Source organism: Myotis myotis, unplaced genomic scaffold (genome assembly GCF_014108235.1).
Source record: "Myotis myotis isolate mMyoMyo1 unplaced genomic scaffold, mMyoMyo1.p scaffold_m19_p_2, whole genome shotgun sequence".
NCBI lineage: Eukaryota > Metazoa > Chordata > Mammalia > Chiroptera > Vespertilionidae > Myotis > Myotis myotis.
In genome coordinates, this window is record NW_023416324.1 from 4,417,131 (window position 1) to 4,433,058 (window position 15,928).

The 15,928-nt window shown below is 39.6% G+C and overlaps 1 protein-coding gene across 6 annotated transcripts in view; it reads left to right on the forward strand.

Annotated features, from left to right (window-relative positions):
• Positions 1–15,928, forward strand: part of KIF1B (kinesin family member 1B) — a 133,888-nt gene that overhangs the window by 72,445 nt on the left and 45,515 nt on the right. For 5 of the 6 annotated variants that reach the window (XM_036352801.1, XM_036352802.1, XM_036352804.1 and 2 more), the window contains 2 exons: positions 412–592; positions 723–795. In XM_036352801.1, the coding sequence (XP_036208694.1) occupies positions 412–592; positions 723–795 (254 nt within the window). Of the gene's footprint in view, positions 1–411; positions 593–722; positions 796–5,883; positions 7,381–15,928 lie in introns of those variants that run through there. The other variant, XM_036352806.1, reaches the window with a different exon arrangement.

A 15,928-nucleotide genomic window follows, 5' to 3' on the forward strand; every position in this document is an offset into this window, starting at 1 on the left:
TTTTAATTCTCACCCAAGAATATTTTTCCCATTGATTTTCAGAGAGAGTGAAGGGAGGGTAGGGGAGAGAGAAACATCGATGTGAGAGAAACACATCAATTGGTTGCTTCCCGCAAGGGCCTCTACTGGAGCTATGGATCGAACCCACAACCCAGGGACCTGCCCTTGACTGGGAATGGAACCTGTGACCCTTAGGTGCATGGGCCAATGCTCCAACCACTGAGCTCACCGGCCAGGGTGGACCTCTTATAATTTTTGAATTTTTGTTTAAAGGCTGAAATGATAGCATTAGGATTTACGTTCTTGTAAAATCTCAAAAGCTGTCATTTTGCATTAAGGAAAGTGAGGTTATTAACCGAGATACTATACATTTAAAAAGTGGTTTCTTAACTTTGTGTTGTTTTGTGATAGGAAACCGTATCATCATGGGCAAAAACCATGTGTTTCGTTTTAACCACCCTGAGCAAGCACGGGCTGAGCGGGAAAAGACTCCTTCTGCTGAGACCCCCTCTGAGCCTGTAGATTGGACATTTGCCCAGAGAGAGCTTCTGGAAAAACAAGGAATTGATATGAAACAGGAGATGGAGAAAAGGTAATGTACAAATGTGATGTGGCCCAAATGGCTGCCATGTCTTTTAAACATAGAATAGTAGTATTTATAAAACAGCTCAGTGATTTCACCATGTATTCTTTTCCCCTCTTGGTTTTTATTTTTCTTCTAGGTTGCAGGAAATGGAAATCCTATACAAAAAGGAGAAGGAAGAAGCAGATCTTCTCTTGGAGCAGCAGAGACTGGTAGGAGTCCATCCTGAATCCTCTTTAGGAAAAGGGCAGCTTGCTGTCACACCTTCCCTGCCCCACAGATGAGCACTCGCCCACATGGCTTATCCATCTCTCACTGATAGCACACACTTTTCTCTTACTTCCTTAATGGAGAGTGGACTTACAGCTCCTGGTAGCCTGAGCCTAAAAAATTGTTCATAAAGGTGCTATTTTGTGCCTTTTATCAAGTCTTCTGTCAACACCAAGTGCTATAGTGGGAGCTTTTCGGTAGCCTTTGCCTCTTGGTAGTGTTTTTTGAGTATGCATCAGTGGTGGTTCTTTGAGTGGTAATTACTCTACATATTGAATTTGGTGGGCGTTTGCCTTGGTTTTGTTTCTGATCACCTGATAGTACTAATTCTCTGCTCTTGGGCTGACCTGGGGGTTGTTCTCGTGCTGGGCAGACTTTTTTTTTTTTTTTTTTTTTCAGTTAAACTTTGTCTAAAAGTGTTGCTGCACAGTTGCATGTGTTAATTAATCCTTTTCTGTTCCCCTGCATGGAGTCTGCATCCTCAATCAGGGTCCTCAGTCCCCATGGCATGTGGGATGACAGTGGAAGCAGGAGCTGTACAACCAACCCAGATAGGAGAGGGAAGCCTGGTTTCTCTGAGTGAGCAGCTGAAAAGTTGATTTAAGGTTGCAACTTATAATGCTAATGGCTTTAGCCTTTTATGCAGTTAATTGATTTTCCAAGTTTGGTAGAAACTGAATCTTATGAATAAATAAGTTTTAATTCATTAGTTTTTCATTAGAAATTTTTAAAAATACCTTTTTATTGATTTTTAGAGAGAAAAGAAGGGAAAGGGAGAGAGAGAAACATTGATGTGACAGCAAAACATTGAGAGCCTCCTGCATGCCCCCTACTGGGGATTGAGCCCACAACCTGGCATGTGCCCTGACTGAGACCCTAACCAGCAACCTTTTGGTGCATGGGTCAACGCCCAACCATCTGGGCCACATTGGCCAGGACTAGATTTTCATTTTTAAAGCCCTTGTTATAAAGGAACTTTTTGGCATTCACTTGATATGTGAAGAAAAGGCATATAATAAACCTTTGGGTACTAAGGGTGCAGTTTAGGAATTTTCCAGTTTTTAAGATTCTTGAATGTCTTTTAAGATAAGGTTAGCATAAATTACAGCATGTAAAACACTGCACATAAACTACAGCCTTTTAGCCATGATCCACTTTGGAGAAGAGAGGCTACTGCTAAATGGGCCAGAAAAGCCAAGGGCTTAAGCAAAGGCAGCCTTTTTCAGGGCAACTCACTTCGGAGGCTTGGCAGTAGTTAACCAGCTCATTTGTTAGCTTGGAAATTATAATAAAACCCCCCTCATAATGGATTGTGAGAATAAATCAAGTGTCTGGGCAAGATAATAGCAGTGTTAACATATAGAGAGTCTATTTAGGAGGCCTAGCTAGCATTTAGTTTTTAGTAAAAATGGAAAGATTTAGCTAGAATGTGATTAAGGGCTTGAAAGGTTTACAACACATAAAGGAGCCTTTTATCTTAATAATGTAGTATAATCTAATAACATGCCTCTGATGGTCTGTGAGAGATCAAACGAGGACAGGTATAATTAAGCTGTGTTTACTATTATAGATAGTGCCTTGTAATTAATTGTATAGTGCTTTATAATTTACAGAGAGCTTTAACATCCATCACTTTTTTTTTTATTCCTGAAACAACTCTCTTTAGTAGAATTGTATATACATAAAATGAGGAATATTACCTCCAGCTGAGGAAACTAAGTCTGAACAATACTGTCCCACTCTTAAAACCTGTTAAGTCATGGGTTTGAGGCTTAAATTTGGGTCTTCTGACTTACTTCACTCTTCTGTTCAGTAAAGCAGTACTTATCAGCTACCTAGGAGTCTTATTAAAAAGCAGATGCTGATTCAGCAGGTCTGGGTGCAACCTGAGATTCTGCACTTGTAACCAGCTCCCTGGGGATGCCCATTCTGCTTGTTCTGGGACCAACTGATGAGTAGCTGGGTGGGAAAGAATGATGGCTGGTATTCTCCGTAACCAAGAACTGGTGATCATTCTGTGCTCTGAAGCAGTGGTGCATTCACATAGATGAAGTAAATGTCTCTAAGACATGCTTAGTTTCCAGGGGCATACTTATTCTGCAAGTAGTCAGGTTCTGGTTGCCATTTGATCTGCGTATCTCAAAGCAAGCTAGGATTTCAAGAGCAGGTCCTCCAAGCAAGGAGGCTGCTTTCCTCCCACAAGTCCAACTCTGTATTCCATTTAAATGTCTGTCTTCAAGAGGAATTGATTTCTAATGCTTTAGCCTGAAGAGTACCTAGTAGTAACAGTACTAAATGGGAAATGTATTTTTATCTTTCCTATATTGGTCAACCAACAGATACATTTTGAGAGCGCCGAATCCTAACCACTAGACAACCAGGGAGGTACAGATACATTTTGAATGTGCCCTATGAATAAACATTGAGAGGATATAAAAGACTTATTTTTCAGTAAATATCTTTACATATTTGTTATATGTAATCATTTTTGCATAACAACAGCATTAAAAAACAGAGTTTTCTGTTACCATAGTTCCCCATATGGTGCGTCACACTGTTATATTCTCTTGTAGTTAGTGCCCTGTTGTACACCTGGCCCTTTTCATGCTTGCTTTTCTACACATGCGTTTTGGGTATCTTCTCTCTTCTATTTGTATAAGCTTCTTGCAGAGTCTTTTCAGGAGGCCTAGTTTGCATTTGGTATTTAAGGAAAACAGAAGGATCTTTTAGTGACATGCGAATTGGCCAAACCTGCGTAGTTTTTCCAACCCTCTAATAAATGAATCTAAATATCTTTTTTTTCCTGACATGAGGTAGAATTTACATCTTGGCATATAAATTTTGCATACAGACTTAATAGCATCGTGGTCAGTATGTGAGGGGGTATATTTGAGCCATATGGCGAACATAGTCTACAAAGTCAGTATGACCGTATTTTAAGAAGAAAGGAAATTATAGCCACTTGATTTAATATGAGTTCTTTTGGATATGTAGACTCTAACTTATGTTTTATTTTGGAGTTTTATCTCTCAGTAGGTTATTAAAGCAGTGACTTATTTCCTAAATTAGGTAGTATTCACTTAATCCTTAAGCAATTTTAAAAAGAAAAGGAGTCAGGAAAAAAGTGATAGTTGTCAATTACGTGGGAAGAATCAGAGTTTGTTTTGTAAAACTCAGTTTCTACATATTTTCAGGAAAACCTTTTTATATACTTTTTTCTCTAATATTAATATCATCTTTGTCACTTAAGATTAACCATTCTGTTTTTTTAAACTAAAAATGAAAAATAAATAGTCTAGAATCTCTAAATTTGACTTTATCTGCTTTTTGTTGCCAAATTTTCAAGTAGGTGGGGGTTAGATGTTGGGTTATTATCTACTTATAGACCAGTATAAATCAGTTGAAACAACTCCAAATTCAGGGACCAAATTATTGTCATTGTTAAAGGTTACTCTTTGTCCCTAGAAAGTAACCATACATGGAAATTTTGGTATAGCAAGCAAAATACTATTAATCAGTTTTTATTTTAAAAACCTTTCCTGGAGATAATTTTGGTAGTTATAGCCAGGTAAAGGAGACTAGCAAGTAAGAATATTTTCATTGACTCGGCTAGCTGAACTATTCAATGAGTAGTGTCTTTTCTCAGGAACTTTTATTTCCTGGATAGAAATTCTTTCTTAATCCTGTTAATCATAGGGAATTGTAAATCCAACCTTGCTTTCATTTAGATCCATGTTATCAAGATTTGCTTGTGCTTGTTAAGAATAATTGTTATTGTCTAAACAGTTATTATCCCAAATCAGGCTGCAGTTTTAGATCTAAGTAAAATGTTTTGAAAAAGAAGTAGTGGTGCAAAGGTAGCCAGAAAGAAAGTTAGAGAAAACATTTTAAAGTGGATCCATTTCACATAAAGTGGAAGAATTGTCACTTAAAGTGATATTTCTCAAATAGCTAGAAATGCCATGGGTTTTCACAGAAAACATTTCTAAGTTGTATTTATTAAAATATTACTTGGAGACCACCACCACCACCAAGAAAAAAAAAATTACTTGGAGAATCTTAAGATGTTAATAAAAGTATATTTGCCTGATTTAATTTATGTTCTAGAAATTTGTTTCTTAACATTTTGGAGGTGAGATATTTATTGATTCAAATGTGAAAAACAAAATAGACCCACTATAAGGACCCTCTTATGCTTTCTTGCTTTCTGGATAACACCTCTAATTGTATAAGTGAAATGGATCAATTTGACATGACACAAGAAAATAGCAAACCCAACATATGCTCACGGAAAAGACTAGTTTCAAAACCCTCTTGTCTTCTAGAAAAACAATTTGGTTGATGAGAACTCACATGGTCTGTTAATAGAGATTCTTAGCATTTTTAACATCATCCCTGTTTGCTTCTTTTTCTACTTTCTTGTCTTCTAACTTTTTTCTAGGGCTGCTCTTTTTAGTAAAGCTAAACAGAACGTGGCATCCTACAGCCTTTACTAACCTTTGTTAATCTGCCTGCTTGTCACATCTTGTATGGCATCTGTGCTCACTCATGGGGAAAGAGTTTCTGGAAGAAGCAACAGCAATAACCAAGGCAAATGTGGGGAAGTGGCTGCTTGAGTGTTAGCATGAATGGGGTGTAGGTTTTACTTCATATTCTTGAGATGGTGGAGATGTTATTTTATACCATTTTCTTAATAACTTCATATGACCTTAGAGTGAGTGTCTCACTCATGGTGTCCGTCTCCCTAAAAAATTTGCTTGCATATTTCATCACTTATGCCAGAAAGTGAAAATTTGGATTAGTGTTACTAAACAAACAAACTAATCTTTATATTAATAATAATCTACATATGCATATGTCTTAATAGACTTGCACATCATTTCAGGTTTTTGTTTTTGTTTTATAGGGGTTTGTTTTGTTTTTATATTTGGTTAAGGCTTTTTTGCTTGCTTTTTCTTCAATTTGATTTTCATTTTTTACATTTTAATTTTGGTTATTTTGGGGCCATTTTTTGATTTTGTTTTCCAAAGGACGCGGATTCTGATAGCGGGGATGATTCTGACAAGAGGTCCTGTGAAGAGAGCTGGAAACTGATTACTTCTCTGAGAGAAAAGCTACCTCCCAGCAAGTTACAAACCATTGTTAAAAAATGTGGCCTCCCTAGCAGTGGGAAGAAACGAGAACCTATTAAAATGTATCAGATACCCCAAAGAAGGCGCCTGAGTAAAGATTCCAAATGGGTCACCATCTCAGATCTTAAGATTCAGGCTGTAAAAGAGATTTGCTATGAGGTTGCTCTCAACGATTTTAGGCACAGTCGGCAGGAGATTGAGGCCTTGGCCATTGTTAAGATGAAAGAGCTTTGTGCCATGTATGGGAAGAAAGATCCCAATGAGCGGGACTCCTGGCGGGCAGTGGCCAGGGATGTCTGGGACACGGTTGGTGTGGGCGACGAGAAGATCGAAGACATGATGGCCAGTGGTAAAGGCGGAACTGATGTCGATGATCTCAAGGTTCATATAGATAAGCTGGAAGACATTTTGCAGGAAGTCAAAAAGCAAAATAACATGAAAGATGAGGAGATAAAAATCTTAAGAAATAAAATGCTCAAAATGGAAAAAGTCTTGCCACTGATTGGATCTCAGGAACAGAAAACCCACGGAAACCACAAAGCAAAGGAACCTGTTGGTGCTGGTGTCAGTAGCAACTCTGAAAATGATGTAAGTAAAGGAGACAGTGGAGAACTTGGGAAAGAAGAACGTGTTTCCCAGCTGATGAACGGGGATCCAGCTTTCAGACGTGGACGCCTGCGTTGGATGAGACAAGAGCAAATCCGGTTTAAGAACCTGCAACAGCAGGAGATAACAAAGCAGCTTCGTCGGCAGAATGTACCTCATAGGTTCATCCCTCCTGAGAATCGGAAGCCTCGGTTCCCCTTTAAGAGCAACCCTAAACACAGAAACTCTTGGAGTCCTGGGACACATATCATCATAACAGAAGATGAGGTTATAGAGCTTAGAATTCCGAAAGATGAAGATGGAAGGAAAGGAAACAAGGATGAGAGCCAAGAAAAGGGTGGTAGAGCAGCTTCTAAGGATCCCCAGTTACCATGGGGCTCTCAGGGCATGCGAAGTCAAGATCACATCCAAGTTAGCAAGCAGCATATTAATAGTCAACAACAGCCACCTCAGTTACGCTGGAGAAGCAATTCTCTCAATAATGGCCAACCGAAAAGCACGCGCTGCCAGGCATCTGCCTCCTCGGAATCGTTAAACTCCCACACTGGTCACCCCACTGGTCACCCCACTGCTGATCTGCAGACTTTCCAGGCGAAGCGCCATATGCATCAACACCGTCATTCTTACTGTAATTATAACACTGGAGGTCAGTTAGAGGGCAGTGCAGCCAATTCTTATCAGAGGCAGACTGACAAACCCAACCACTGTAGCCAGTTTGTAACACCTCCACGGATGAGGCGACAGTTCTCAGCACCCAATCTCAAAGCTGGTCGAGAAACCGCAGTATAAATTACTGGACAAACTTGAAATCCTGGTGGAGGAAACAGGCGATGGTAGCTCGATTTGAGCTGGTTCTAGCCTTGGCCTCGAGTTCCTACAATTTACATTATTATTTGAATGTTGTGTTCCTACAGATAATAACTGATTTTAATATTGTCAAAACATAAAACACTGGTAAATGTTTCAAGACCTCCCTTTTGTTTGTGTACCATTATGGGCAGTTTCTGGAATTTTGGACAAAACACTGAGACCTCCCTTTTGTTCCTGAGACTTTCCTCTTTTCTTGGTGCCTAGATAATATACTTACATAAACTGGTGTTCTTTTGGTGTAAGTTTATTATGTTTTTATAATGCCTATAAATTGATCTGATAACCAGAAAGACCTGCCTCTTGGTTTATGCAAACATTCAACTTTTTTGCTTTTGTAGCTAGAAGAGTCCTAGTCTTCAATTGGGGGAATTTGATATGTAGAATTAAATGTTTATTATTTCCCCATAAATGCTAGAACATTAGTTTAAAAATAATAACATGCAACTACGTGGACACAACTTTGGATTTCTCATCCATATGTGTTCCTTTTAAAAAATATAATTGGACTTTTCACAAGCCAAAACTAAATGTCTCCAGACATATTTTATAGTACATAGCTTTGCATCTTCACAGACCTTGGACATCTAATTCTTCTACATGTTCCATAGAACTGATTCAGTAGGGTGTGTTTTTTTTCTGTTGACTGTATCAGTATATGCATGAAATTTGTCAAAATACCGAATCTTTAAATTGGCACCATTTCTGGATTTCTGTTTGTGCATTTTGAAATCGAACATATTATTTCTCTCTCACACACAGTGAACTATTCACCAAAATCATGCTAACAGAAATACCAGCAAAATACTTATATACTCTGAGCAGTATATATATATGTTTATAGGGAGATTATTTGGTGGGGAGAGGAAAGAGGTGGGACACGGGGAGAAGACTACATACAGCTTATGGCTGTGTGCTGCGTATTTTCAGTAGATGATAAAATAATGAAATAGGCTAACTTTGGTTGGGTTTAGAATAAAGGAGATAATGTAGAATGAACTATTCTTTGATTATCAGTAGTAATGCTCACAGACACTCAAGCAAACAAAGAGAAGTCCTTTTGAACATTTATTGTACCAATACCTCATTTACTGTGTTGTCTCAGTTTGCCTCACTGGAGAATCCACCAAAAACGATGGATTTTAATGGGAAGAAGAGAATAGTTTTCTACATCTCTTGAACTTGTCAGAAACTTTCTTAAGAGGCAGTGTGAAGAGCCAACGACGTCTGCAGTTGCCTGACTTCATGTTGTTGAAGATTCCCAAGTCACACTAAGTCTTCTATCAAACACTTGTCTTCCAGATGGTGTCAAAATTGCAGCCAAGATAGTAATTAACATTCAAGACAAGGAAGCCTTAAAGATTGTGATTATATAGTTTTTTTCCTTTGTGTGTGGGCACTATGCTTTATTAGAACATATTATTTTTAATCATAGTATTTTTTTCTTTGCTTCTAAGAAAATGCTTTCTTAATGCACAAAAAGTTGCTTCCAGTTAACTTTGGGAAGATATTTTTGCTTTTGTAGCTAGAAGAGTACTAGTCTTCAGTTGAGGTTTCATGGAAGATTAGGCATGGACGAATGATGTTTGTTTAATGGTTGACTAATTGAGATGATGATCTTCTGTATCATGTGGTTTAAATGAAGTCAGTAGGGTACTTCAGATCAGTCACTTCAACCCCAGTTTTGTCCTTTATTCTTCTTAGACATAGATTCGTTAGTCATTTCTTGCAAAAAATTTATTTTCTGAAATTAGTAATTAGTAATAATTACTCACCTTTCACCTCTAGAGCTAAAGTGGGTTTGTATTTCCCTAACTTGAGATAACGTAAGGACAGGTCCATATATGTTCATTTTTATGGTGGCCTTTTCATCTCAGTATGGGCCAGTGCCTCCCTTTCCCACTAAACAATGGGAGTGTGTTTCTACTGGTGACCAAGTGACCCTGTAGAATGAAAAGTAACATAATATTTTCATTTGCAGATGTGGGTTGTGATAAGCACTATACCCAAACTGGTGTTCTAAAGAACCAGGTTTGTGTTTGTGCTTCATCTGCTGGTCAAATGCTCACAGGTGCCCTCATCTTGCTGAGATGTTTAGATATCAAAAGGAGCCCTAATGGCAGATGACCAGGAAGAAATGAACCAAGGTTCGACTGGCTGCCACATATGTCCCTGAATTCATACATTTGAGAGCACATGTTGTCTTAGAAAATAATTTTTGTCTTTAAAATTATTTCATTGACTCTTTTTACTAAGTAAGTAACTAGTGCCGTGCTTTTGTGAGCTTTCGGTATAGCCTGTATTGCCGTTTGTTTTTTAATTTGACAGTCTCTCTCTCTAAGCTTAAATACAACAAGATCAAGGAGAAATGGTCATCATTAAACCGTTATTATATTATTGAAGTATTCCTAGCTATTATCATAGTGAAGTGGAAAAAAAAGCATTTTTGCTATTGAAATTATACAGTGATCTGCCAATAATGGAAATGCAGCAGATACCTAATTAATTGGTATAATTTCACAAGCCAAAATGGTATTCCTTAGAGAGTCAAAGACATTCTGTTTATAAGTCTAAACTAGAGGGCTTTTCCTTTATATTTGCTTCTAATTCTTTGTAGTGCTGTGAATTACTTCTTTTACCAGAAATGCAATGAAGTATTGTTTATTCCACTGAAGTGACTTGAAATGACCTCTTGTGCTTTGGGTGTAGGTTGATGCTGAAAAAAACACACCACAAAATAAAACAAAACACAGAGTTTGCCACACCAATGTCTGCATTATAGGCTACTGGATATTAGACTACAGGAAGTTACATAGATTTCCTCCAGTCAGCTGCTGTACCCTTGTGTCTTACTGGTCCTTTGTAGACTTGCCTTAATGATTTGTACAAAAGACTGGGAGGAGGGGAAGCTGCCATGTCCTGGTGAGCCTAATGAAAATACCTTCTGAGGCGCAATGCAAAGCAAGCATTTGTTCTGTACTGTCAGAGCCCGGTTCTGCACTATGAGGAGTTTTCATAATTGTCCAGTCCATGTCATCTTTCAGATTTTATAATCTGCTCTAGATACTTAGTTTGAACCACTAGGTTGTGAAATGTATTCATTTCCTGCCATTATTACTGTAAAATCATCTTGTTCATGAACAATGGATTTCTCCTTTAATTTTTGTTTTAATTGTAGAAGATTGTCTTTGAGTGTAAGATCTACCTTATTAGAAAAGGAGAGTTTGTAATGTTAACAAAAATAAAGTCCTCATTCAATAAAAGCTGAAATCTTCTTTTAAAAGTGTGATTTCTCACTGATGAGGGAGGAGGGAAAAGTGAGACAGGGTGATGCTAATAGGCCTGATCGTGACTTTTATTTATTGCTTTTGCTTTTGAAGGTGATGGCAACCCAAGTCTTTTTTTCTTCTTCTCAAATTTGTACATGAACTTGATTAGCTTAAGCTTTTGCTTTTGTTACCTTTTCTATTTATTAAAATTCTATCTTAAATGGGAACTTTAACCTCTACTTTATGCTACATTTTATTTTAAAACTTTCCTAGTATAAGATGAGTGAGGGGACAGCAAGTATCACTTTCAGATTTCTTTGAGTTTACCTTAAACTATGTATTCAGGTTTTTTTTATTAATCTTGATTTGAAATTTTTAAAAATGAACAAGTATACTTCCTTTCATATGGACAGAAACTACATTTCTAAAAAGCTGTTGAGTAACTGTTTAGCTCTTTTTTTCCTTTAACCAATACTCCACCCAGAGTATTGGTGCTTTGCTAGAGGTGAAACAGGACAGAATAGAAGATTTTTCTGGAGTGGACCATCAGTCTTATTGAAAATTTAGACATGACATTTTTATATTGAAAAACACAATCCTACATTGTATCATGAGATGTTTTTAATGAGGAACTTGAGAGAATGTTATGCTTGGATTGATTTGCTGCAGGCCGCATAATCTTTTCCTTCAGGTACTTTGTATTTTTCTGCTATTGGAGAAACTGGCGGGAAAGTTGCCAAGATCGACCACTGCTAGGGAGACACAGATGATTCCAGTGCAGTGTGACATGCACAGTGATAGTTGCGTGCACAGAGTGAGAATGGGGAGAGTGGGAAACGGTGTTTGAAGGAGTAAGCCCTGAGCCAAGAGCTGAGCGCCAAAGTACAACTGGGAATTTATCCAAGGGAAGAATGGCAGGGGGAGGGGCGAGGAAGCATGTCAGGGAACTGGGAGTAACTCGGGGTGCTGAGAATCCCAGCTGTGCTGGGGAGTTACGGTGAGAGATGAGGACAGTTGGGTGGACAGGGCTGGATCCTGGCATGCTAAAGAGTTGGTTGGGGTTTTTAAAAAACAAAATACCTTTTATTATGAATTATACAAAATCAAAACTCCAAACAAGCACTGCTTATAAGATCCACTGATATTATATTTTAAAATAACAATGTCTTTAAATCTGAGTTAGTATAATATTTATTTATTTATTTATTTGTTAGTTAAGGTATTACAAATGTGTCCTCATCCCCCCCATTAACCCCCAACCTCCCCCCCCAATATTTATTTTTAATACCAAAAACAGCCACACTAATACTTGATAGAATTTTGATGTCTGATAACCCCTGCCTATCAGACCGCATCCAATTAAAATATATACCTTTTATTCATGAAAGAAAATAGTTTATTCAAGTTCACAAAAGAAATTTGAGGAGTTATATTGGGTTTGAATTGAAGAAAAAGGCCCAGTTAAAACGTGGAAACAAAATTTTCATTTGCTGGAAGCTGAAATCAGTGTATACATTCTAATCAAAGATCTGTCCCAGGTGGCATTTTCAAGTTTTTAAAAGTGTACCAGGCCAAATCCTTAACTGCCTTCACTGCTTCTGCTTTGCTTTCCCCCTTTCCTTCCTCTCTTCAATGTTTTCCTTTGCCTCTGGAGCGTCTATATGGCGTACTGTCCATGCTGGCCTAGAAAACTCTTTCTATTCTTAATATCAGTCTCCATTTTTCTGTCCTCTTTTTCATCTTTCACCACACACTAGGTTTCCTCTTAAAAAATGTTTGGGGGCTGCCACAGTTGCTATCTCTTAAACATCTTTCATGGAAACACCGGCAGCGCCCTGGCTGGCATGGCTCAGTTGGTTGTGCATCATGTCCTGCACCAAGAGGCGGTTGGTTCGGTTCCTGGTCAGGGCACAAGCCCAAGTTGCAGGCTTTACCTGTCGTAGCCGGTGAGCGAAAGGCAGCCGATCGATGTATAGCTCTCACATCAATGTTTGTTTCTCTCTCTCACCCTCCTCCTTCCTCTCTCTTAAAAAAAAAAAAATCAATTAAAAAAACCTTCAAAAACAAACATCGGTATCTACTTTAAGAGGACTTAAAAACAAAAAAGAATACTTTAAAGTCTGCTAAGCTCCTTTGGGGCATTCTGCTTTCTCTGTTCAGCATGCATCTTCCTTTCCCCCTTACTCTGTAAGCTTTTAGACATATTTTATCTGAAAAGGGTCACCACTCAGTCCGCACGCTCACAACCAGGAGTTGGGATTGTACCTTAAGTGTGTTGGGAAGCTACCAAATGGTTGCATACAGCGAGATTGCATTGTTAGATTCATTTAGAAATAGCCAAAGTTTGGGTTGGAGAATTGTTGGAAGGAGGCACGTGTAGAGCCCATTGCTCCAGTTGGGAAGTTGCAGTGTGAACTTCCCAAGTGAGAAACTGCGCTTTCCCAGTAAAGGCAGGGAGAAAGGAGAGGCTCCGATAGATTATTTTTGGGAAGAATCAACAAATCACCTTGCGGTCGGGTAAACCCTGTGTATCACAACCCACGAAGTGATGAAGGCTGTTGCTTGGATCGTGGTTGGAAAGTAAAGTAGACAGTTGCCGGGCCCACCCCAAAGTTTCTGGTTTGGGAGGTGTGCCACGGGGCCTGATCATTTGCATTTCTGTTAGTTCCCAGGTGACGTGGATTCTGCTGGATCAGCACTCACGTTTGGGAATCTTAGTCTAGAACAGGAGTTCCCAAGCTTTTGAAGGGCCAGATGGTAAATAGTTGAGGTTTTGTGGGCCCTTTTTTTTTGCAACTATGCAGAAAAGCAGCCATCGACAACATGCAAAAGAATGGACATGACTGTGTTCCGATAAAACTGTCTACAAAAACAGGCAGTGGGCTGGGTTTGGTCCTGGCCATAGTTTGCCTACCTCTAATCTAGAACATGATCACTTTTGAGAACTATTCACTAGAAGATCAATATATGACAGTGTATCTGAGCTAGGAGACAGCTGTGTGCCAGACACAGGTGATTTAGTGGTAAGTGACAGGTCTCTGACCTTGTGAAATTCACAGAACTATGGAGGAGACAGCCATTAGACAGTCACACCAAGAGTTACACAGTACATTTGTGCCAAATGATGGGGTAAAATACAGGGTGCTCTGAAAGTTTACAACCAGACGCTTCAGGGAATGCAAGGTGGCCTTTCCTGGCTCTCAGCTGATCACTTTTTGTTTCATTTCACTGAGAAAAAGAAGTAATCAGAAGAAAACTTCCTTTTCTTCGCACTTCTAGTCCCCCATGCATCCATCCCCATACTTGGCCTTGCTCCTATCTTAGCCCTGCCCTTGTTCCTACATACCATCTGTCACCTTCTCAAGGACTTGCAGTACCTTTACCTTCTCCTTTACAACATCAGTTTCTCTCTTGAATTATTCCTGTCACATACAGGCATGATTTCATTTCACCAGTTTCCTAGGAGCTGCCACTCCATTTCTGTTTCTTTCCATAAGAATTCTCCTTGAGAGTCTTCTTACTGAATTTCCACTTGTCCACCTCCCATGGTTTTTGTGTCCTCTCCCCATTCTTGCTTGAACTCACTGTAGTCAGAGGTAAGGTTTGTTCCCACCTTACCACTCTCATCAGGGTCCAAAGATACTCACAGTGACAACTCCGGGGGGGTGTTGTCAGTCCTCATCACTTCTTGGGACACTTTGTTCACTTGGCTTCTCATTTTCCTCTGGCCCCTCTGGCTGCTCCTTCATGCTTTCTGTGGCCTTACATTGGCTATTTCTGTATCTGCCCGTTCTCTTCATTTCTGGGGCTTTTCCTTCCATGTTCTCATTGGTGAGGGTGAAGAAATATTGGCATCCCATCTTATGTTTTCCCACAGTCACCTACTGCTGAGTGGGGATTCAGGTACCATCTCAGGCAGGCAGTCTGCAGACCACTGCCTTGCTTCCCTCTGCTGACTCCCAGATGTCCTCTCCAGCCTAGACCTCTGCCCTGACCTGTAGACACGGGCACAGCTATGACCTGACATCCATACAGCTAACTGGCATCTCACATTTAAACTGTCTAAGCCGGAGCAGCTAGCTCAAGCCAAAAATGCAAGAGTCATCCTCAGTTTCTCCTCTCTTCCCTCACCCATGAGCACATCATCAGGAGGTCGCATTGCCTCTGCCTATAGACCATATCCCAGCTCCATGTTCTCTTTACCACTTCACTGCTGAAACCCTGGACCAGGCCACCGCCATCTTCCTCAACATCACTGAGAGCTGCACGACTCCTCCTTGCTTCCAAGCCCCCAGGCCATTCTCCGTGGAGAGTGGTGTTTCTTTGTGTGTGTTTTTTTATTTTAAAATATTTATTTTTAATTTTATTTTATTGTTTAATATATATGAGACCACAGCCCTGAGCCACTCAAAGGCTTCCCTTAGAATAAAATCTGTAGTCCTCACCACAGCCGTCCATACCCCATTCCCCATCTGACCACCTCTCAGCTGCATCTCGACCCTCCCGCACTCCCACTCCACACACAGCAGGCTGCTTTCCATCTCAGGACCACTGTCCTTACTGTTAGTTCTACTTTAACCCACCCCTCAAGATCTCAGCATGCTGGCTTAGGTCTCTGATTAAATGTTATCCCTACACAGAGACCTTCCCTGGCCACCTAATCTGAAAGTCTTCTCCCATTCCTCTCTTCCCCGTATTAACCCCTCTTACCTACCTTTCTTCATAGTACTTCGGTGTGCTGAAATAACAGCATACTGTGTCTGTTTACTGTTTACTGTCTCTCCCTCACCACTGTATTCCTAGCATCTGACACATAGAAGGGATGAAAAGGTATTCGCTTGCTGACTGGATGGATAGATGGTGGTTAAAAGAGCATCCCATTTCCACTGTTTGCTAACTCTGATCTTTGGAAAGGTACTTAATTTCTTTAAGTCTTTTTCTTCTTTAACATGAGGGTAACAATAGTACCATCTTCATAGTACTTCATAGTATTAGTGTCTTTCATATCACTGAACTGTATACTTAAAGATGGTTAAGATGCTCCTGGCAGGTGTGGCTAAGTGGTTAGAGCATCGGCCCGTGCAGCAGAGGGTCTCAAGTTTGATTCCCGGTCAAGGGCATGTACCTTGGTTGCGGGTTCACTCCCTGTACCCGGTCAGGGAGGAAACCAATTAATGTGTCTCTCTCACATCGATATTTCT